A 22,892-nucleotide genomic window follows, 5' to 3' on the forward strand; every position below is an offset into this window, starting at 1 on the left:
ACTTACTGCTTCGGAATATTATAAGAACTAAAATGTTTGTTTTGTAATTACTTCGAATTATGTTCTAAAACGATAATACTTTTCGAGAAAATTTGTGTATTTACCTTTAAATCGATAGTAAGTCCAAACGAAACACTAACGTGTGCGTATTAAACTTGTATATACACAGTCGTGCCTTCCGCTTCGCCATTGACAGTTCAGAGTACATTTTTAATGTGTAACACGCATTTTAAACATTCGAACGTCGTCGTCTTGTCATCATATCGTTCTCGCTATCAAATAACGTGATTGTAAAAGGTACGTACTACTATGTCATTCAATAGCTATAAAGTATAAAGAAAGAGTAATATATGAGTATTATTTTTTGTAACCTAAACGGTATTGGTGTCTTAGAGGCGGGGGTCTTGTGCTTTTTTCTTAGATTTGGAACTTTGCTTTCAATAAAATAAAATAGGAAAATTTAAAATGTTCATAGGGACACAACGAAGGCATTTCTCAGAAATAAAGCATATAGCTAGATATAATAGTTAATATTATGTAATAGATAAAGTTACATATAAACTTATAACTTATATCGTCCATACCAGCTATTCATGACATTGCTACGATATTTTCGGTGCATTTCAAAATCTATATAGCCTATAGACGATAGAAGGTTAGACATGTTATATAGCCATATACTATTGTACTATTTTTCTGCTTCTATACCGAAATTTTTTTTAAGTTTAATTTTGAATCAATCGATATGAACTAAAATACTACTGAAAATTGAGCTTTTCAAAGGCATGTCCCGTGAAGAGAAATCCGTGTCGGACCTTACGTCGACTTTACATCGATTTCGCTCAGGGCCTCGCAAATTCTAAGGACGGCCATGTCACATGCCTGTAGTACTACAATAATATATTAAACGTCCAAGGACAACGCGCGCGTGATGTACTTGCGATATAGTCGCGGTGTACTATTTATACGTACGCGAATTACATAGGCAGTATACATACGACTATCGTGCGATAATTGAACGCGTGAATCACTTATGTACGGTGCAAAACTCATTGCCCGCAGATATCGCGTGTTCGGTATAAAACAATATCATATAGGTAAACCGCTGCTATGTATTAAAATTCTGTCATAGAGGTACATCAACTTCTCATGATCGTCATAATATAGGACAAGGGTGTACAACAGACGTACAATAATTTATATTATTCCGTGCGCACCAAAACGAGAGCACGCATCGGATTCATTGTTCGTCGTAGTATTTTTAAATTTAACATTTGGTCGCGTGGTGGTCAAAAGGAAGACGGCAGATGTTTCGTCGATCGCCCGGTGGCGGTGGCGTGTGTGTAGGTACGCGCATACAACGCGTTCAATATTATAATAATGGCAATATTATTATTATATTGTATTATATTATTTTTTTTATAGAAGTATACCCAAAATCATCATCGTTGTGCGTATATACATATGAGTGTGCTGCTGATCAACGGCGGTCGCGCGTATTATTATTCGCTGGGAATAAAATATATTATATTATTTATAGGTTTCTATAATGTCCATAGTATTATAGGTAATGTTCGGTGTGCGCCGACATTATATTATAGTGTATTATGGTAAAACTTAAACTGATTCTCACACGACATTTTTGTTCGTCTTGCTCTTCAAACATTCCTCTGCTGCAGTTCAGGAGGTATCTATATTAATAATACGACGACCGTGGACACGATGACCACTGTGATTAACGACGTAAGTATAAACCGCAATCGGCGTGTATCATCATCGATCAGAAGAGTGTCTGCCGAGCGGCCGTCTGGTTTCCGGTATCAGAAAAAACAAGCTTTTAACACACACACGTTATTGCCCATGCTGCAGATCCCGTTACCACATATTGACATATCAGAGTATATAGGTACCTACCTATTTCATGGTATTAATTATTATATCATTCGTAACCACTTTGTGTTCAATATTTCATGTTCCGGTTATTTGTTTCCGATTGCAATTAGCAATGTACCAGTAAATAATAATGATAATATTAACAACAACAACAACAATAATATTATTATTATATTAGGTACCAACACAACAACTCTATCGGGAATCGAAGGCGTTTTTATATTGTTGTTCAATTAATAATTATCTAATTAAATTTTTTTTTCCGACACAATATAGTCACACCGCACAGGCAACGATTTTCATCGGCGAGAAGGATGGAGTTATTGCTTGTTGCGAAGCGTTCTGCCAGTTGGTCGACGACTTGTGCAACTATTGTACAAATTTAATCAGACTAATATTGCACATGTCCCGGCCAATTGGAGGATTTCGCTAAAAATCGACGGATGTTGCTGCAGGGTTCTTCCGAAATCATCGAGGTGACGCCAGCCAACGTGGTGAAAAGACCATTTTTTTATGTTCGCCGGAGACAAAAGACAAAGAATGTAGCAAATTAGGTTGTGTTGTTTGCAATATGTATTATACATTACCGTGTGCGGTCAGTACACGATTTCATATTGCACTTGACCCAGCCTGCAATGCACATTCGTATCTACCTACTTGCAGAAACGACGACGATTTTAATTTTACAATACACACAAATTATAAAAAATGTTAACATCTACTCTATATTACTTTATATTTGAGGTCGACGCACTGTGATGTGGCGTAATGTATATATGTATTATAATTTAGTGAATATGTGTGTAAACATAAAAAGGTTTGCATTAGGTACCTACATGATATTTTTGGAAAGATAAATACATTTTTATGTAAAATCATTGAAAACAATATTAAAAAAAGATATTAGTTTTTTTTGTTAATACAATAAATTACTATAATTATTAAGAATTTATATTATACTTAAGACATTTTACCAAATGTTAAGTTCAAAGTTCCTCATTGTGTTGTAATATGTAATTTTAAGATACCCTCTATATTTTAAATTATGTAGGCAAATAAAATTATCAATCCCGACCTTGTGAATTGTTTAACCTTTAGAAAAACTATTAATATTGTAATAATAATTAAAAAAGTTCATGTTGTAAATGCATTATTATTTTGAGTGTTGAATCTGTATATTATGCACAAACACACGTCATATTGAAGTTCAAGTGGCTTCTAATATTAATGTGATTGCTGGTTAATAGAATAAATTGTTTAATCAAATCAACAGCATAATTTGTATCGGAACAAACTTGTATTTGTATACCAACCATGAAAAAAAATAAAAAAAAATAAGGAAATATAAATAAATTTTCAATAAATGCTAGAAATAATCGTGTATTTTGAAAATACATTAAATGCATGTATATTTGTTTATCTCATCATATACAAAAAAAAAAATAAATGAAAAATACACGACTTTTAAATATTTTGTTAGGTAGTATATATCTAATATAAAAATGACTTACATTTTAGTTGTATTAAATCATACAATCGTAAATAAAGTTATACAAAGTAGTTGTCGAAACTGCACAAAACTTCATTTGTAATGTAGCAAAACAGCATGTGAAATAAAATTGTAACACATAAAAATATGAAAATAATAAATAAAACACTTTTTTCTTTGTTTAATTTTCATTACAACAAATAAGTTATGTAATTTTTGTTTTTTATTCTAACAGTACAAGTCAATATATTTATATGCACCTATTATCTAGAATACATTTAATAATACATTAATACATACTAATTAAATCAACTATTACAGTAAGACCATATAAATAACTAAATATATACAAGTGAATACAAAAGTACTTACAGAATTGATTTTAAATAATCAGCGACTAATCCAGAATTCAAACAGGCCACATATCATAATATACCTGTTGGCAAAAATATATCTAAGTTGTAAATATGTATTGTAAATGTTTACATTTTTATCAACCAACAGAATTAAGAGTTATTAGTTTGTATAATCGACATAAAATATCACATCTTTACTAATAAACAATCTTTCTATTCATAAGCAATTTTTTTTAAAATAAATTCCAGTTTGTAACATTATTTTTTTTTTTCCAAAATGCAATATTACCAATAGAATCAGTAAGATTGTATTTTAAATGTAAATATTTCTAATCATGTAGAGATGAGACTCAATAAAATTATGTTATTTGTAATTTTATTAAATCTGAACTTAATATATAACCAATGAAAACTGACATAAAAAGATCTGAAATATATTCCCATAGATTAAAGGTAAAATTACTATGAATGTCTTTTATTTTTTTTATGTCTAAAGCCCAATATTAAAAAAGAAAACCAATAGAAGTAATAATATGAAGTAGAAAATATACATAATAATAAAATGTATACTTGGTCTCATATAAGAGTGATCTTAGGCGGCGACCATTTATTGGTCAGTGCAGTTATACACTTCACTTGAAAAATCAATTGTCATCGTCCTCATTCGTTTCCAACAATAGGACGTAGAAATTTACCTTGTTAATATAAACAAATTCCAAGCTAGGTGGTTTTTTAAATAATAAATACACTAACTAGAGCAATGCATGCATTAGCCACTACCTACTGTGTGCAGAACTTCACTGCCTGAGGTCACTCTTTTATTATGAGACATGAAACCAAACTTATTTAATGCAAAATCCAAAAGAATGCTGTTAAATAATATTATATGTAAAATGATATCAAGACCATCAGTTTATATTAGATGTATGTTTTTAAGGGTATGATATTACAGTCATACAAGTTTTTATCGAAGTAAATGTATGTTCTTTAATAAATTAACATAAATAATAAAGATAATTGGTTTATGAGCCAAGAATAAAATTTGGTCTAAGTAAATACATTTAAAACAGCGATTTCACATAATTATAAGTATAACTATTTAATAAAAATGACAAAAGATAAAAAAAAAAAAATAATAATAATAGGAAATAATATAAATATATATATTAAATGACAAAATAGTTGATTTTTTTATGTGGTTATAGAAATAATTAAATAAGTAGATGATTTTAATGGGTTTAGATTAATATTGATATATCTAACAATATTTTTTGAAAATCAAACACCAAGAATATTATTTTAAAAATAAAATATATTCAATAATTTATACAAAGAGTTTAATATTAAAAGGTTGGTAACAACTAAAAGATGTATTTGTATTTCAAGAGTAATGAAACAACTAAAAGTAACTCACATTATAAGGCTTTGTAATTCTGGAAATGCATATTTTATGTGGCCATTGGAGGAGCGGGTGATGCAGGAGCTACATGTTCTGGATTTGGGACCGGGGGAGGAACACCTGCGGCTTGTAGTCTATGATGAGCCTGTTGACGTGCTCTGAATTCAGCGGCTTTTAGCTGTTCTAAATGAAATTGTTGTCGCTCTTGTATCAACTGCTGCCTCTGATATTCCAACCCTTCACGTTCTCTTTCCATAGTTGTTTCTAATTCTTCGAAGTGTCTTAGCTTTATCTCTAGTTTTTTCATTTGAGTCTCTACTAATAATGCAACAAGAGATTTTATTTTTCGTTCTTCTACTGCTGCTAAATGTTTTGCTTTGACGGCAGCTGCGGCTAATGCTGCGGCAGCAGCAGCTTGTACTTCAGAGTCCTAATAATTTACAAAACAAATATTAGTAATACAAATAAAATAAATTTAACAATATAACTTACCTTAACTATTCGTTCAGGTTCTTCTTCTGCAGTACGGTTAACAGTAGTAGACTGTGTACTGGCTGTAGTTTCTTCACAAGGTTTCTTGTCAACATCCATAGGTTGCTCTTTATCTTTATCGCAGACTCCTTCTTTATCAGCTCGAATAGATTTGTCATTATCTGTTGTCAATGACGGATCTTTGACATCTTCTGGTTCCTTCTTTTCTTTTTCATTTTCTTCTTCTTTTTCTGGGAAAGTGCCTGCAATACCACTCTAAACAACAGCAGAAACATTAGATAGATTGTTAAAATTATATTTTTCATTATTGAAATTATATTTTATCATTACCTGTAATAGTCCAACAGCTGGATCATATTTTCCATCTGTAGTGGCTGCTTCAATGTTTTTAACGTGAGCATCCATCAAAGCTGAAGGAACTTCATCCTAGAACAAATTTATTTTAAAAATTATCATTCAATAAAGCAATACAATTATATTAACTCACTCGAATCGCAGCAAATTCTTCCATAGCAGCTTTAGCTGCTGCAGCAGCAACTCTAGGATCCACTACTGATGCTAAGAAAGCCACAGTAGACATAATAGGATTACCAGATTTACTAAATGGAATTGGTTGATAAGACAAAGGACCCAGAGCACCACCTAATAAAAAAAAATTTAATTCAATACATTTCAGATTTAAATTAACTGTTTAAATATACGGTTAGTTTAATATTCATACCAGTTTCAAAATCTTCTAAGTACGGATCTTCTATGGGTAAACGAAGAAAATGTAATATACATTCATCTTGAGTTCTTGTGCCAACATGTTCACAAACTTTGTTCCAATCATCCTTATACATTTCTAATCCTTCAAGTAGTAATAAAGTTTCTTGTTCAGTCCAATCTCTTGTCATACCAGCAGCTGTTTTATTTCGTAATAAACCAGGTTTTTTGGCATATCTAAAAAAAAAAAATTGTTATAATAAAATATAATTCGAAATATAAAACTAAACTAAAAACATAAATATATTTGTCGAAGACTTAAGGATACTTACTGATCTAATTTAAGCCCAAAACTAGATAATGGTTCAGGGTGATGACCAGCATCTTTATCTGCTATCACAGGCTTTTTCTCTAAATCTAAAAGTGTTTTAGCAGCTGAAGGTTGTTGAGTTCTAGGAGGATTAACAGGTTGCAGACCAGAGGGTGTATCAGATAGAATATGAAAATGAGATGTAGGTGGTGGCCCCATTGCAGTTGGTCTACTATCAGCATCAACCTAAATTAATATAAAGAAAAAAAAAATTGGTACTTTTTATAATTTAAAATATATAAAATACATACTTGATAGTTAATAAGACCCCATTGTTCCAAAAATGCATGAACTCTCATAATTGCACAAACATCACCAGCCAAATTACGCCTAGCTGCGGTACTCGTCATGTATTCAGTTGGATTGAGTCTATATGTATCAATCATGAAATTTCGGTATGCTAGGTATATTTCGGGGGTTTTCGATTTATTCTTGTCTGGAGTAATAGATAAATTAGATTGTTGTTAATGATTTATATAAGTATTATATTATTATAATATATATTTGATACATACTATTGAAAAACTCTGGTAAAGCTCGCTTCTCAACTGTATGAATTGAATTATATTCAAACCATGCAGCATAACTTGGTATAACAATATGATGCATTTGTTCAGTAGCATTATCTTCAGGCCCTTCTTCTTTAATTATTGATAAAGCGCCTCCAGTACTAGATACTCCAGATGCAGGACAACTTGTACCATCTTGAGCATTATTATCATAGTTTTTATTATCTTCACTTTTATCTAAATCTTCATCTAAATCCATAAGAGTACCACTTCTAATTGGCTGAGAATCATTATCTTTTTTCGACGAAGATGACCCTTTTTCTAAAACATACAATGTTTAATAGGCAATTTACAAACCAAACATTATTAGAAATTACCAGTTTTTATTTGAGATATATTTAAATTAACTTCAGAAATATTAGGTTCTGAAATTGGGTCTTCAAGATCTCTAGTTAGATCATCACTATCATCATCGACTTTATTTTTCTTTACACTCATCACAGAACCGCCACGTCCACTATACAATTAATGAATAAAATAAAATAAAATTTATCAGTTACATCATTAAATAATCTTATTACCTTTTACGTTTATTTGGTTTTGAGGGTGGTGATGGTGTTCGCTTCCGTTTGGGTTTTTTCTTACCTCCAGATGGGTCATTACTCATGAAATCTTCAACTGAGAGACGCAACTAGTAAAATATTACAATATTAATAATATAAAAATAATGTTCATATTTTATATCTTTACTTTATGAACTTTTTTTTTGCCAGTTTCATCAACTTCGTAATCTTCTTCATTCATCCATTCATTATAAGTATCTAAATCTAAGACCCAAGATGCTGTGACCTAAAATAATATAAATATTTATTAATCTATAAATAATTTCGTCTCAAGGACTATTGTTAAGCATATTTTAGTTTAATAAAATTTGCGTCACCTTGTGATAACAATACACAATTCTACTTTAATAGCAACAAATATAATAATATTAGAAATCATATAAAACATATTTATAATATAGGTTAGGACAAACTACAATTATAATTTCCTGTCGCACACCTATTAAAAATCAGCACTAATTCAAAATATACTAATTAAAAAAAAAAATTTTAATATTTAATAATTTACCCTCCACGGAGTAGGATGTTGACTGCCATATAATACTTCAGGAGGTTCAACTGGTAATTCAGTAGTCACCCATGAATCATGAGAATCTGGAAAATAATACCAATGCATTTGTATCCAGCGTTCTTTATTTTTGTACACGGGTCGAGCATATTCTTCATCCAATGGATCCACAACTGGAAATAAGACATGGGTAGCTTCTTGTTCGTTTTCTAAAAAATTTGAAAGAATAATAGTTTATTTAATATAAAATGATCGATGAGCTTTGTAAATATACCAGTAAGTGTTCCTTGATGTCTTTTGATAATATCCTTTATGCGGTTTTGTACTATTTTATCAACATCTGGATGAATAAGTATAACTGGCATAGATAGACATTTAGCATGAATTAAAGCCTTTTCAACGTTCATAAACATTTCAATACTTCTGTCCATTCTAGAAGGACTCTGTGAATAAACCAGAACAACTTTTATGATCAAGTAAAAATTAATTTACTTTCGATAATTGAATTTAAACTTGTTTAACATTCAATATATATAACAATTACTATGAAGGATACTAATTTTTTAAAGTAAAATTACAACTAATTGAATTCAAAAAGTTATGTGATTTATTAGAAAAAAAATATATAATATGTAGTTATTTAATAAAGAAAACTCAAAACAATATACCAATATCTTAAATTTGTAAAAGTGTTTACGAGAATGTGAATATTATTTCAGTATACTTCATAGGTAAGTTACATATATTTCATTTTAAGTATGATATAGTTAAGACAAAGTAATAAACATGTACAGTACTTTAAGATATTTTGTAATATCAGCAGTGTTTAATGATATAATAATAATAATAATGTTGATCATAAGTAAAAGAGAATTTAAAATGTCGATTTAGTTGTGAATACAACAGTTTTTAAATCAATATTATCACATATATTGGACTAGTACACAATGTCTTAAGACTTTTAAGTTCTGTACATTATTACATTCATAGTTTAAAATATTTTTAAGTGTTTTCCCTAATATGTTTAATAACTGAATTAGTATAAGAATGTAGAAGAAAAATATTAGTTCACATGAACAAGCACACAAATATTGTTAAAACTATTTCTATATACACCAAAATATTTATAATTTTAAACATATAAAGCAGTTCTTAGTCCCAATTAAACGTATAATACATTTATGATTTGACTTGGAAGTAGTGCACTGTAAGAAAATGTATTATTTTATACTACACGTAGATTTTGAAATAGTTGATAACATATTTTTTTAGAGTAAATATTATATTTAGATAATAAACTAATGTATTATTTTAATATATAATAATGAAAATAAATTTAAGTCAAAGTAAAGTATTAAAATGATAACTAGAAAATAACTAAACTGTATGTATTGATTGAAATTTTTTATCACAATACAGAGATTATATTAGATTACAAATATAATTTTGTAACTATCATAATATTAAAAAAAAGGATAGTTCTGATCATATAAAATATTAATTTATTTTATTTAATGTCCCACAAATAAAATATAGGCTTTTATTAGCAAGTGTTACAGCACTTACATGCCTTATAACAGAATCATGCGTAAAAAGCCGTTTGATTTCCAGGCGTATAGCTTAAAATATTTACATACAATATACATCAAATTAATTTTTGTTGATGGTTTCAAGTGTACAATAAACCTATTTATTAAATGAATATAATATTAGATATTTTATGCAAACAATAAAATAACTTGAGAAGTCTACCTATAATTTATGATAAGAAAAATATTGTTGACTAATAGTACCAATAACATTAGTGCTAAAAATATTCAGTTATTACTGTAAGTAAAATTAAAAATCTAATACGTATGAATATTTGATACTTAAAAGAACAACATTTTCGCATGTGTTGTTTCTGTCTGAGTAAAGCATAACATTGCTAATTTTACGTTCAGATAGAATCCAATTTACCTACTGTTGTATTTAATATCAAGAGTGAATTAACCTATTGTAAAATGTAAAGGTGAGAATATTATCAACATAGGTTTATATTTTCATTTAAAAGCAAGTTATAAGCATTTTTAAATGTATAAATTTAAAAATGCTCATAACTTGTTTTAAAATTAAAATATCAAAAAACCACCTAACCTTGGATAATATAAGGTCAATTCACTCTAATATTTAAAACATAGGAAAAAAAATGGATTCTTTTAAACATGAAATTTGCTATGTTGAGCGTTAATAAATGGTGTCAAAACAACGCCTTCTTAATTTAATAATAATATTTGCTTATCTATGAGGTATTTTAGTTTCATAAAAGACGTATATAACACTATGCTATGGAAAGCTTTTTAGTTTTTGAAAATACCAACCAATGCATTGATTATAATAAAGTGACCCAAGTTAGTTGATGAATAATAACACACATTTTTTTTTTTATGATAGTTTCAGTGGAACCTAACTAAATGAAAATGAATTCAGCATTTAAAATGAAAAATAACACAATTTATGAGATTGCATAATATTGATTACCCCAAATGTAAACATGTACTCAATAAATATAGAACTTATGTACATTAACTGTATACAATTATTGGTAAACTACTACATTGTTAATCTACATATACAAAAAAGTACTTGAGTAGTTTGTGTTACTTGTATAATCCATTGATGTACATATTGCAAAGGATTAGGACATTATCCTATAGGAACAAGGATAGACAGGTGCAGAAAGTGCGTGCTCGGCATGTAATTAAATTTGTGGTCACCACAGAAAAAGCTCACAACACGGGCAACATGAACAAATTTCGTACACATATTATAATACCAATAATAATAAATTGGAGACGAGCTATAGCAATACAAATTGACAGCGTGGGATTATAACAACAGGTCAGGCGTGCACGTCCGATTAGTGGTTAGTGGTGAGGTGAAATGAAGGCTCGTCTCGCCAAATCATACCTTACTGACCTGGAAATCGAATCTTCGCCACCCCTGTTCCACCTTAAACTTGTACACGGTAGCTAGCAAATGGCACAGAGCACCTCCGGGTTTGAAGTCCATAAAACAGCGCATCTACAACGGAATGGTGATAACAATCGGTAAATTCAAAAACAATAATGCGGCACATGTGAGCATATCCAATGAGAAGATCTTAATGAAGTTTCATTTGTCAAACCAACTTACAGGCAAGCGAGTGAGTGGTGGTTTGCTGACATTTTTGCCGAGATTGTCTTCCTGGAATTGAATGAGCTGCAACACCAGGGCTGCAAGTGTCTTGTTGGTTGGCGGATCAGCTTGAAGGTACTGAACGAGAAACAAAACAAAACCGTCACAACATCCACGTATAATAGTGAACGCCAAACGATCAGGACCATAGATACGTCCAAACGCAGAATGGTCCGATGTCGACAAACGAAAGTGTACGTACCTTTTTGTGATTTTTCATTAGCCACGTCCTAACGCCCTCCAACATGTTCAGCGTTTCGGGAGATTCGAAAAACTTAACGTTCGGACTGCCGTCCTTCTTCGGACCCAAGGCCAACATTGTAGCGTCGAGTGGCGGACGATTGGACAACAAATCAGGGCCGGTTTGTCGACAAACTCAAAAACGAGCTTTCGGCAAAACTTCGGGCGATTATATCTAATTCCTCAGGACCCGGTGAACACGACAAGCGAGAAACAATAACAAAAAAACGTCGATAATAAATATGGCCGAATTGTTTGGATTTTGAGTACAGGGCTGACGGAAAGCCGACAAACAACTACCAGGCACTTACTTTTAGAGTTAGGAAATATTGTTTTTATCCTTTTGTTTTGTAGTGGTTATTGCATTGTTAATTTATTTAACGTTGCCTGCGAGGCATCCTGTTACGTTAAAAAAATAATTCATAGTAATTACTAATTAATCCAATGAGGATTTTCACACTTTTCAATTCCATCTACCGGTACGGTGAATTGATGTGTGTTGGCACGACTGTGTTGGTAAAAATACTGATTTCCCGCGATTTTTGTTTACTTCGGTAGTCGGTACGATGGTATAATTCCGTATAACACCGCAAATACATAGTTATTACAATAATAATATATTAGATTTTTAGTTATACTTATTATTATTTATTTGTCCATTGTCACGTTATCACTCCGTCCTTTCTGCGTTTCGATTTTTGAATAATTTTATGGAAAAGCGATAATTAATATTGTACAATCATACTCCGTCAAAGGCGCAAAGTGTACGACTGTATAATTCATTGGTCGTGGTTGCCTTTGTGCGAGCACCAGGCGGTCCGAGTCCGACTTTGTTTTTTCGTAAGTCGTTATTCTCGATCGTCGTGCCGACAGTCGACGGATTGTATACACGCCTATAGTGTAGAATCGCCACTAAACATATTATTATAATATCGTCAATCGTTACACTACACTGTTGTTATAATAATATACAATAGGCTATCACGCGCTATCGTTGCAGTTGACCTCTGTCCTCTGACTATTATTTATTCCGATCGTCGTCCCTCCGCGCAACTTGTTCCGTAACAACATCGCGATGGCCGGCGTTGATCGGAAACTGAAATCCACGGTCACCGACCTGTCCGGCAAGAGTTGGGCCGAACTCTGCGACAGTTCGCAATCGTCGCAGTCGCAGACCGACATCGATTCGCCACTAAAGCTGGGCGGCGAGGCGAGCACGAAGAATCGCGATGACGAGGACGAGCTGTATGACTTGGTTTTCAAGCCAGTCAAAAAGGAATTCGTCAAAGCCTCGACCCAGGACGACCTCAGTCTGACCTCCTTCATGAACAATGTACACATGGTGACGCCGATTAAACAGGAATGCGACGACAAGACGCTGGCGTTCGACGAAGACACCATTTGTAGCCCGTTTGTAAAGAAAGAGTTTATTGATACACCAGACATTAAACCCAAAGTGGAGGTGATTTGTAAAGAAGAAAATCTAAAGAAGGATTTACAGCACGCAAAGAGAAGATTGACGTCTGAGTCCGTGGTAACTGATCCTGTGTCACCTGAACGAGTGAACAAAGTTATCAAAAAGTCCACTGAGCATAAAAATATACACCACACTGTAGCAAGCCCCAAGTATGAATGTATTTTTGTTAAATAAATTAACCTATTGGTTATTGAAATGTTTTTATAATCTTGTTGAGTCACCTTTTCAATATTCACAAGTGTTTAGTACATTGAAAAGTACCCAATTAGTTTAAATATTAAACAAAATATTTTTCAAATTATAAAAATTTCAATGTTTGAATCTTTTTAAACTATTTAATTCAGTATGCATAGTCAATTTACGTGCCACATAAGACATAGTTTAATATGTCTTATGTGATATATAAATTGACTATGCTTACGGGCATGAACATATTCAATATTATTATAGTGATTATATTATATAATTTATATCTTATTTTTATAGAGTAAAATTGGGACGTGAAACTGACCCATTAATTTTATCAAGAAGACAAAAACAAATAGATTTTGGTAAAAATACTATTGGATACGTAAAGTATCTGGAACAAGTTCCTAAGTATGCATTTTATATTTTTTATAAATAAATAAATAAATAAATTATGATTATTGTTATTTTCTAGACATGAACGTACAAAGAGGCATCCTAAAACTCCTCCAAAAAATTTGAAATATACTAGACGAGCCTGGGATGGATTAATTAAAAACTGGAGAGTTAAGTTACATTTATTTGATCCTGATAGAAAACATGATGATGATGATGCCCTGACCACGGGTTCAAGTTCTAATTTATATTCGTAAGTTTAAGAAGATAAAAAAATATGTGAATTATATATATATTTTAATCATTGAACAGAAAGGTTGTACATTTGCCAGTTTAATACTTAGTGTCTTAAGGGTTGGTGATAAATTTAGTGGTAGAATTTTAATGACCTAAAAACCTCATTAGATATTTGCACTTATCAAGTAACTGTAGTCAACCTTTAGTCAATTTGTACACTTAGAGTGGTATTTCACAAAATCAGGAATTTTTCTGATGGGATAGTCTTTGTATGGGGTAGTTTATTAATATTTAATGACCAAAAATTATTTTTGTAAAATAACATTTTATAAATACAAATACAAGGTTACCGAATTATGTACCAATTTTTAAAATGATAAAATTAACAAAGAATATTACATTTATAATATTAATACATTTTAAAAATAGCCTTATCTATATAACAATGCTTACTTAAATGGATAAAGTTGTTGAAACTATTGGCAGGATACTATAATAAATTAAATACTATTTTGGTATTTTTAAAAAAGGATTTCTGGACAATTTCTTTTAATATACCTTTATTTTAAAATTTAGAGCAGTTAACAATGATATTACCATTATGATTATTCAATTATGCTTTAAATGGAAATAACATTAAAAAATCATGACTTGATTCATAGGAAATTATAATTTTAATGACAATGAAAATCTCTAATAAATTTTCAATATTGATGATACAAACATTAATAAAAATCCTTTTGTTGCTATTATTTGTAAATACTGTTGAAAGTTATGAGTTAAATAAATAAAAGTTCCTTCAAAATAAACATTAGTAATAAAATGAAGATTTTATATTTTACTTACAAGACCTCATGAATGAACATTTTCCTTGTCAAAAACTACTGTTTCTAATTCCAACAATACATGTCAAAAACTATTACGATTTTCATTCTGAAAAATATTTTGATTCTCCATAATATTATGTACAAGGGATCAAGCCACAATTTTAATTTTAATAATTTAGATTGCAATAAATGTTGTTGAAATTTGCAAAATTTTCAACTTAAATATTTAATTAACTAAATAATATAATTATAAAAACTGCCTTCATCAATCTCTCGTACATGTTGTGGAAACTTAGAATTTTTTGTCATAAAGCAAATTAAAGTAATCGTTGTGACGTATTGTTGGAATTAGAGTTGTCTGTTTGAGTGGAAAATAAATATTTTTTCATGATGACAATATTACTTCCTAACATGTGCGTACAAGAGCCCTCCGTATCGCTACAATTGACCCGCATTGATGCCACACACTAATAATTATTTATGACTAACACATAGATCTTGCAGAAATTGACATGTAGAAACATATATTATGACACCTAGGAATCACCTAAATGTTGGTCCTTAAATCAATGCTATAGCAAGGCCCCTTAGTTTAGTTATTTACTTTATTCAACCCATTAATTTGAAATAATTTTTTTTAAATATTTATTGTTTTTTTGAACACTAATACGTGGGGAACCACAGCTGTTTTTAGAAATTATTTTTTACATTACCATATGAGTGCGCTACGACATAATGGGTTAACAGCCTTTTTCAACTTAAATTATTATATTGTAAAATTAGAACTGATTAATTATAATATTTCAAGATAAAATGTACTCTGCAATGCTGTTATTTATTTTTTATCGGTCTTGACTCCGGCAACTATGGCCATTGCCTATTGTAGAGTTTACAGTTGGTACGGTTGAAATGGGTAGTTAGCAACATGTCCACGTGTGGCATGTTTTTGCCTCTATGAACCCAGGTGGTTACCCGTCCGAGAACTAGTGGCATCGGCCGGTACTTATTCTCAGATCACGTTGTGTGACTGATAGCAGCCACCGTGATATTTATTATACTGTAAAATTTTAAACCCACCATGAATTGGCATTGACTTTTTGTTTTTATTCTAGACTTGGCTCAATGACTAGTTTGGACTCAAGTTCACAGGAGTCAGATTCAAGGCCATCAACGCCACCACCGAGTTTGTCTGAAGTTTCATCACAAATAAAACGAGAAAACCATGAAGATGTTCTTACTCTTAATCAAATGAAGTCTAAGAAATATAAAACTGAAAATAATTAAAATATCTATATATTTTTACATTTTACACTTATAACATTTATTGACCATTCATTAAAATATTTTTGAAAATCTAGGCTTTTTATGTATCATATTTAATTCTAAAAAGTTTATTTCTCTAAAGCTATTTCAAATTTTTTTTATTTTTCTATACAGTAAAAACTTAAAACTAAAAATGTGTTAAAATAGTGTTTTTATTAATAGATACCAGTATTTCATTTTGATAACTACATATTTAATTTAAAATATTAGTTAATTCATTTGGATATATATATATATATGACTATCTAGGTACGTGTATATAATTTTTTTTCTATTTTTGTAACAATATTCGTATTGAGTCAGTTTTAAAATTATATGCTATTTCTATTGTTTTCATTGATTATAACCTTGTTTAAACAATTTAAGGGTTTCATAACATTATATTTTGTACCAATTTGTAACAATTTTGAATTTATAATGTATATTTATTACTTTAATTATATTACTATAGATGGATTGAGAATTAAATCTTCAATATATTTATATTACATCTATACTTTGTGTATTTTAATTTTTTTTTTCGAGTGGCATAGATCTATGACAAGTCATGAAAAGTATATAATTATATTCTAATAATTATCTATCTATTGTTATACAATTAAAATGTCGTATACACTGTAGACTTTGTTTAATACACAGAAATTCTGAAATTCCAAAATTTAATAATTTTTATATTTGTTGATAATAAAGAACTGAAAAGTAGTTTGAAAACTTTTACTGTTATAATTAATATTGCTAAATATACAGTAAATACTGAATATAGATCTTAAGAGGACGCTACACGGCCATTTGTTGTCTTCATCTTACAAATGCGTAACAGCAAATTATGCCAAGGAGAACACAATTACCTCTGTTAGTTTAAAAATAAGAGTGAATCGATCTATAATGAAACTTGATGGTAAGAACATTATCTGTGTTTGTATGTGGTTTTTTTACAATTGTTCAATTTTTAGTAAGTTATGTGTATATAATATAGTATAAATTAAAAATGCTCATAACTCACTTAAAAACTGAATTATCGTAAAAAACCAACATAATAACTCAGATAATGTTCTTCATCAAGTTTAATAATAGGTTGATTCATACTTTTTTTCAAACTAACTGAATTAAACATGATCTGCTGAGCATAAATTTGCTATGTAATGCACTTGTAGACGGAGATAACAAATATCTGTGCAGCGTCCTCTTAAAACAAATTCTAATAATATTTCAAATAGTTTTTTTTAAGATTTTTTTATATCAGTATGGTATCATTCTGTTCAACCTTCAATGTATGGAATATTCACATTAAGTCTATGTTGGCCACTATTTGTGGATGTAACTTAACTACATGGAGTCCGTACGGATAATTGACATGGTGGGGCATCGAGGTTCCTTCTAAACACGAATGGAGTATACTTGTATAGCTGAAATAGTGCACAAGGTTAATTTATTAATGAATAAACATAAAAATATAACAATTATTTTATATTTTAGATAAGTTTCATATAAGTCTTATGTTAAATTAAATATTTCAGTCTGTGTATTCAATAAAATTAAAAATATACAATTTTAAAAAATAAAACAGTTACAACCATTACAAAATAGAAATAGAATTCTATCTTTAATCTTGTCATTGTTTGTGGATTGCAATAAGATTCAAACAAAACATAATATTAAAATAACATTATAACAAAGTATTCTTATCATGTAGTGCACTTAACAATAAGTCAAACTTTTTATTTAATGTTTCAATGTTATTCTCAATTGTATTAATTTGAACAGCCATACTTTGGAGTTTGTCTTCTACTTTTTTTTCGAATTCTTTGAAACCAATCAACATGATTTGATTTCCCTCAGTATCACTATTTGGAAATTTAGAATTTTCCATATTATTGAAAATCGACATTAAAATATCATTATTAATTGATTTTGATTCTTTCAGACTTAACATAGAAAAGAGTTTTAAGGCATTTAAATCTAATGGTTTTGACTCCAACAAATGTTGAACGTTCTGCATATTTATAGGGCCCAAGAATTTATTAGGATGCTCTTTCATATCGGTTAAATAAATTATTATGCCAAAAATCCAAACAAAATCTGAATTATTATATTGTTTCAACTTTAAAGCACACTCTGTACTGTTAATGGGTATCATATGAGAGTACATTTTAACTCCATCACTTAAATCATCGTGACCTAAAGACTGATGTATAGAAACATATTCTCCCGTCTTCCCAAACAGTTCTATGATTCTGGCCTAGAAAACAAAAAAAACAAATTGTTTTCACTCAAGGCTCAAACATATTTATAATGTAAAATGACACAGTAGTACCTCAGAACACACAACTATTGTATTGATTACATGCAACGGATCGCAATTGATGTTTATGAAAAAGTCGTTTAAATGTTCAGGTTTTTCGAAATTCACACCCTTGCAATCCAATTCCGTTATTAGTTGCAAGACGTCACTGCAACAATAATTATAGTAAATAATATTTATTAATTGCATTGTAAAAATAACTGTATTACAGTTTGTTGGCATCAGTTTCGGACTGCTTTGGACTGGAAACAACACAGTCCTCGATGTCCAATCCACAAACGTTTGACTGCCAGTCACACTTAACTTTTACAATGTTTGTATGATGCATAGTGCAATTCGCAGATTCGTTCGTCATCTCAATTCTCAAGTTAACAATGTAGACTAGGGACTACAAATGTTCAAAATTAAACATTTATTTTTATACTGTAAACTGTTAACCTTATACTGTATTACTGTTTTGTTAGTGAATATAGTGCTTAGTGTTTACTTACAAGATATTTAGATAGTTATTAGTTATTACCAAACACTACCTATATTATTTGTTATTGCGTAATTCATAAATCATAGTTAAACCGTAGAACTATAACAATATACTATAGTCTATAATGTAATTCGTACTTTTATAGTAGTTTGTACTTGTCTAATGTATTCGTGATCATGAAAATTGATTAATGTTTATAATTTATATAATATAATATTTTTAATTTTAATAAATAATATTAAGATCACAATATTTTTTAACGCCGTGAATACTTTTTTAATAATATTATGATTTATTTTTTTATTATTTATATTTATATTACATTTGTGATTTTGATAAACGAACATTCATGGATGAAGTTTACAATTAATTTTTTTCGCCATGATATTATAACTTACCTCTCCATTCAAAAAAACAGAACTGTAGAAGCTAGAGCTCAAAAATTTAAAATAGTTTATAGGTAATTATAATATGTAACGTATTTGATTTTCATAAAAAGCGCGGGATGATCTCTACTTTTGAGTAATGTAAAATGTTGAACGGATGAAGTGAAAATCTTCTCAACATTGTGCCGTGGTGGACAGTGAGTTCTATAGTAAAGAAGTTTTAAAGGTTATTGACATTTTGAAGTTTGGTAACACTTGGATGTATGCTTATCAGTAGTGACGTCATGACCCGAAGAGTTTTTCTCATTTATTGAAATTTGACTTTTAGCATATCACAAGGTTATTAAAGTCTTATTTCAACTCACCTTCAGTTATTCGTTAGAATACTTCAATATTTCCAAATTTCCGATTTTCATACGAAAAACGATGGCCAAGTACAAGGTAGTGATGGTCAGACATGGTGAAAGTGAATGGAACCAAAAGAACTTGTTTTGCGGATGGTACGATGCTTCGTTGAGCCCTAAAGGTTTGTAATTTCATATTTTCCACAGACTATTGTGCATATAATATGTGTATTTTGTATTATTAAATGAGTCAGTCCTTCAAATCAGATATTTATTAGTGTTTCAGAGTCATATTTTGAGTAATATTGTCGATTTTATATATTCTATTAATTTAATTTTAATAAGGGCATGTGCAATTCATTTTTGTTGAATAGGTGAAGAGGAAGCAGCAAACGCCGGTAAAGCATTGAAACAAGGCAACTACAAATTTGACCTGGCCCACACATCTGTGTTGAAGAGGGCACAAAACACTCTGGGGTCAATATTGAAAGAGCTTGGCCAAGAAGACATTCCGATATCAAAAACTTGGCGTTTGAACGAAAGACACTATGGTGGCCTTACTGGATTGAACAAATCTGAAACTGCAGCCAAATACGGCGAAGAACAGGTAATAATCACATGCATTTCAGTTATTCGTTATTTTGATATTACTTTCATAAATTTAATTAGCATATCTAATTCTAGTATATTATGTTTTCAGGTTCAAATATGGAGACGTAGTTTTGACACTCCCCCACCGGCCATGGATACCGACCATGCATACTATGATCAAATCGTAAATGACCCTCGCTACAAAGATGAACCTTTAAAGGAGGAGTTTCCTATGTTTGAATCATTGAAATTGACAATTCAAAGGACATTGCCCTATTGGAATGATGTCATTATTCCCCAGTTAAAAGAAGGAAAACAAATATTGATAGCTGCTCATGGAAACAGTCTTAGAGGAATAGTCAAACATTTAGACAGTAAGTTTTCTATTCAATTTTTGAAATTTTAAATTATGTGCCATCAGTCTTAATATTTAAGTTATGGTAACAAATTATAAAAAAAAAAATATAATTGTTTATATAATCTATATTTTTCAGATTTGACAGAAGACCAAATCATGTGTCTTAACTTACCAACTGGTATACCATTTGAATATGAATTAGATGAGAACTTTAAACCTGTTGTTTCAATGAAGTTTTTGGGTGACGAGGAGACTGTCAAAAAAGCAATTGAAGCTGTTGCTGCCCAAGGCAAAGCAAAATAACTGTCGAAAAAGAATAAACTGAAATTAACTAAAAAATAATTTAAATACTTATTAGTAGCATAACATTTATTTAAATGTATTCTTTATGTCTTATGTTATTAAATTATTTATCCAAATATTAGGTAACTATAAAAAAATTTTAAACACTACTTAGTGATAGTATACATATTGTTTACAGTGTAAAAATGTTGAAGTATCATAAATTAAAATTTAGTGAGTCTTGAATGTAATATGATTACCTTAAGGTATTTAACTGTTTTGAAATTTAGAATTTAACTGTCATATTGATTCCTGTTTATCCTATTACATGTTGCATTTATTCCTTTATAAGTCAATAACTTTAATTATAAATGGCAATAATTAAATAAACCTGTACTACCTATGGTATGGAACTTGTTAACAATATGGTGTATAAATGTGCTTTGACTTCATTTCGTGAGCTTTACCGTTAGTCCCATTTCAGTATAATATTTGAAATGGGTATATGAATAACCTTGTTTAATAGTGTATATAATAAATATAAATATTGTGGGAGGTGGGGGTAATCAAGTTCCAAACTGGTAACTCGCAGTCCTGGCCAGGTTATAAATGTCATTTTAATTCACGTTCAGTTATTCATTAGAATACTTCAATATTTCAAAATTTCCGATTATCATACGGAAAACGATGGCCAAGTACAAGGTAGTGATGGTCAGACATAGTGGAAGTGAATGGAACCAAAAGAACTTGTTTTGCGGATGGTACGGTGCTTCCGGTGTATCCGAATCGTCCGAATTGGTTCCCAGTTTGTTACAAAAGGTGTATCCGAGTTGGTTCCCGGGTTGTTACTAAGAGGTGTATCCGAATTGGTTCCCAGGTTGTTACTAAGGGTATATCCGAGTTCCAGGGTTAGAGCATTTTTAATTTTCCTTCCAATTTTATACAGACTTAGGACTGTCCACATATTAATATTATGCAGGTATGGTTAAAAATTATGCTTTTTGTAATAAAGCTACTTTTATTTTTAATCAAATATCTTTTAATTTTTAAATAGTCATGGTAGAATAATGAATAATATTATAATAATAAAAATAATAATTTTTTTTAATTCAAAATATAAAATAAAATGTAATATAACAATAAAATATTCACACAAATAAAAACGAAAATACAATCACTACACTTTGCGGCTATTGCGGTGGATTACTGAATGCCCGATGCCGTTGATACCGACTAACAAGTAACGAGTCGATATCCGACCATATCAATAATATAACATCAGTTTTATCACAGTTTTTATCTAAATGACAATTTAGCTCATTTTATGTAGCCGTACTTATAAAGATGGGAAATATGTTAAATAATATTATGAGATTGTATTTTGACTTTTTCGAAAGTGTTTATCAGGAACCAATTCCGATGTGCACCGTCTAACTAGAATACCGGGAACCTATTCGGATGTGTGTTGCCTGGATTGTCGGGAACCAATTCGCATGTCGATTTTCAGGTATGGGAACCAATTTGGATGCAGCCGGTGCTTCGTTGAGCCCTAAAGGTTTGTAAGTAGACGCGGATTCAGGGAGGGGTGCTGTGTGCTCGGGCACCCCCTTTCGTCGAAGGTAGTCTAAGCCACTAACAAAATAAATTTGTATTCAAAATTACATAATCTAAAAAAGAACGGTGTAATGATTTTTTATTTTTAGATTCTCAGCGGAGTAATGTGTGGTTGCAGGGGCGTATATAGGATTTTCTTGAGGAGGGGGATATCAAAATTTTTTAGTGTTGATGCAACCTTTTGTTAGTTACTCCATGTAAGGCTAACAATAAAAACAATAATATTGATTTTAATTTTACTCTGTTTTATTAATTTATAAAATAAACTCTAGTTTTCTGTTTTTTAAG

General features: G+C 30.2%; 4 protein-coding genes across 7 annotated transcripts; 2 read left to right on the top strand and 2 right to left on the bottom strand.

The window, feature by feature from the left end:
- Nucleotides 1–3,257: 3,257 nt before the first annotated feature.
- LOC132945788 (SWI/SNF complex subunit SMARCC2) lies at nt 3,258–12,038 on the bottom strand. Of its 2 annotated transcripts, none has more exons than XM_061015553.1 (17): nt 11,763–12,038; nt 11,519–11,638; nt 11,303–11,407; nt 8,619–8,787; nt 8,345–8,553; nt 7,964–8,062; nt 7,795–7,904; nt 7,591–7,730; nt 7,220–7,534; nt 6,956–7,140; nt 6,667–6,890; nt 6,351–6,571; nt 6,117–6,271; nt 5,960–6,055; nt 5,630–5,884; nt 5,153–5,567; nt 3,258–3,818 (listed from the first exon to the last, which is right to left on the bottom strand). In XM_061015553.1, the coding sequence occupies exons 1-16, from the start codon at nt 11,877–11,879 to the stop codon at nt 5,187–5,189; spliced, it is 2,901 nt and encodes a 966-aa protein (XP_060871536.1). In that variant the 5' UTR covers nt 11,880–12,038; the 3' UTR covers nt 3,258–3,818; nt 5,153–5,186. The 2 variants fall into 2 exon arrangements, with proteins under 2 accessions (XP_060871536.1, XP_060871535.1); XM_061015552.1 differs by having other exon boundaries at nt 11,294–11,407.
- A 310-nt stretch (nt 12,039–12,348) lies between these two features.
- Nucleotides 12,349–16,729, top strand: LOC132945789 (histone RNA hairpin-binding protein). The gene is made up of 4 exons (XM_061015554.1): nt 12,349–13,426; nt 13,764–13,874; nt 13,939–14,112; nt 16,036–16,729. Exons 1-4 carry the CDS (start codon nt 12,876–12,878, stop codon nt 16,205–16,207), a joined length of 1,008 nt encoding a protein of 335 aa, XP_060871537.1. The 5' UTR covers nt 12,349–12,875; the 3' UTR covers nt 16,208–16,729.
- Nucleotides 16,730–17,692: 963 nt separating this feature from the next.
- On the bottom strand, nt 17,693–19,335 carry LOC132945790 (uncharacterized). 3 transcript variants are annotated; one of them, XM_061015557.1, is made up of 4 exons: nt 19,167–19,335; nt 18,758–18,936; nt 18,561–18,696; nt 17,693–18,485 (listed from the first exon to the last, which is right to left on the bottom strand). In XM_061015557.1, the coding sequence occupies exons 2-4, from the start codon at nt 18,901–18,903 to the stop codon at nt 17,913–17,915; spliced, it is 855 nt and encodes a 284-aa protein (XP_060871540.1). In that variant the 5' UTR covers nt 18,904–18,936; nt 19,167–19,335; the 3' UTR covers nt 17,693–17,912. The 3 variants fall into 3 exon arrangements, with proteins under 3 accessions (XP_060871540.1, XP_060871539.1, XP_060871538.1); XM_061015556.1 differs by having other exon boundaries at nt 18,758–18,978; nt 19,040–19,335; XM_061015555.1 differs by having other exon boundaries at nt 19,040–19,334.
- A 370-nt stretch (nt 19,336–19,705) lies between these two features.
- LOC132945791 (phosphoglycerate mutase 1) lies at nt 19,706–21,241 on the top strand. The gene is made up of 4 exons (XM_061015558.1): nt 19,706–19,941; nt 20,134–20,366; nt 20,460–20,724; nt 20,845–21,241. Exons 1-4 carry the CDS (start codon nt 19,842–19,844, stop codon nt 21,009–21,011), a joined length of 765 nt encoding a protein of 254 aa, XP_060871541.1. The 5' UTR covers nt 19,706–19,841; the 3' UTR covers nt 21,012–21,241.
- The last annotated feature ends 1,651 nt before the right edge of the window (nt 21,242–22,892 follow it).

Source organism: Metopolophium dirhodum, chromosome 5 (genome assembly GCF_019925205.1).
Source record: "Metopolophium dirhodum isolate CAU chromosome 5, ASM1992520v1, whole genome shotgun sequence".
Taxonomy (NCBI): domain Eukaryota; kingdom Metazoa; phylum Arthropoda; class Insecta; order Hemiptera; family Aphididae; genus Metopolophium; species Metopolophium dirhodum.

Excerpts from the sequence above, each read along its gene's own strand:
- LOC132945789 (XM_061015554.1), top strand. The coding sequence starts at position 12,876 with ATGGCCGGCGTTGATCGGAAACTGAAATCCACGGTCACCGACCTGTCC. Across the intron at positions 13,427-13,763 it reads CACACTGTAGCAAGCCCCAA|AGTAAAATTGGGACGTGAAA; the intron begins GTATGAATGTAT and ends TTATTTTTATAG. Across the intron at positions 14,113-16,035 it reads TCAAGTTCTAATTTATATTC|ACTTGGCTCAATGACTAGTT; the intron begins GTAAGTTTAAGA and ends TTTTTATTCTAG.
- LOC132945790 (XM_061015557.1), bottom strand. The coding sequence starts at position 18,903 with ATGACGAACGAATCTGCGAATTGCACTATGCATCATACAAACATTGTA. Across the intron at positions 18,697-18,757 it reads GAAACTGATGCCAACAAACT|TGACGTCTTGCAACTAATAA; the intron begins GTAATACAGTTA and ends TTATTGTTGCAG. Across the intron at positions 18,486-18,560 it reads CAATAGTTGTGTGTTCTGAG|GCCAGAATCATAGAACTGTT; the intron begins GTACTACTGTGT and ends TTTGTTTTCTAG.
- LOC132945791 (XM_061015558.1), top strand. The coding sequence starts at position 19,842 with ATGGCCAAGTACAAGGTAGTGATGGTCAGACATGGTGAAAGTGAATGG. Across the intron at positions 20,367-20,459 it reads CCAAATACGGCGAAGAACAG|GTTCAAATATGGAGACGTAG; the intron begins GTAATAATCACA and ends TTATGTTTTCAG. Across the intron at positions 20,725-20,844 it reads AATAGTCAAACATTTAGACA|ATTTGACAGAAGACCAAATC; the intron begins GTAAGTTTTCTA and ends TATATTTTTCAG.
- LOC132945788 (XM_061015552.1), bottom strand. The coding sequence starts at position 11,879 with ATGTTGGCCTTGGGTCCGAAGAAGGACGGCAGTCCGAACGTTAAGTTT. Across the intron at positions 6,272-6,350 it reads CTTAGAAGATTTTGAAACTG|GTGGTGCTCTGGGTCCTTTG; the intron begins GTATGAATATTA and ends TTTTTTTATTAG. Across the intron at positions 5,885-5,959 it reads CAGCTGTTGGACTATTACAG|AGTGGTATTGCAGGCACTTT; the intron begins GTAATGATAAAA and ends GCTGTTGTTTAG.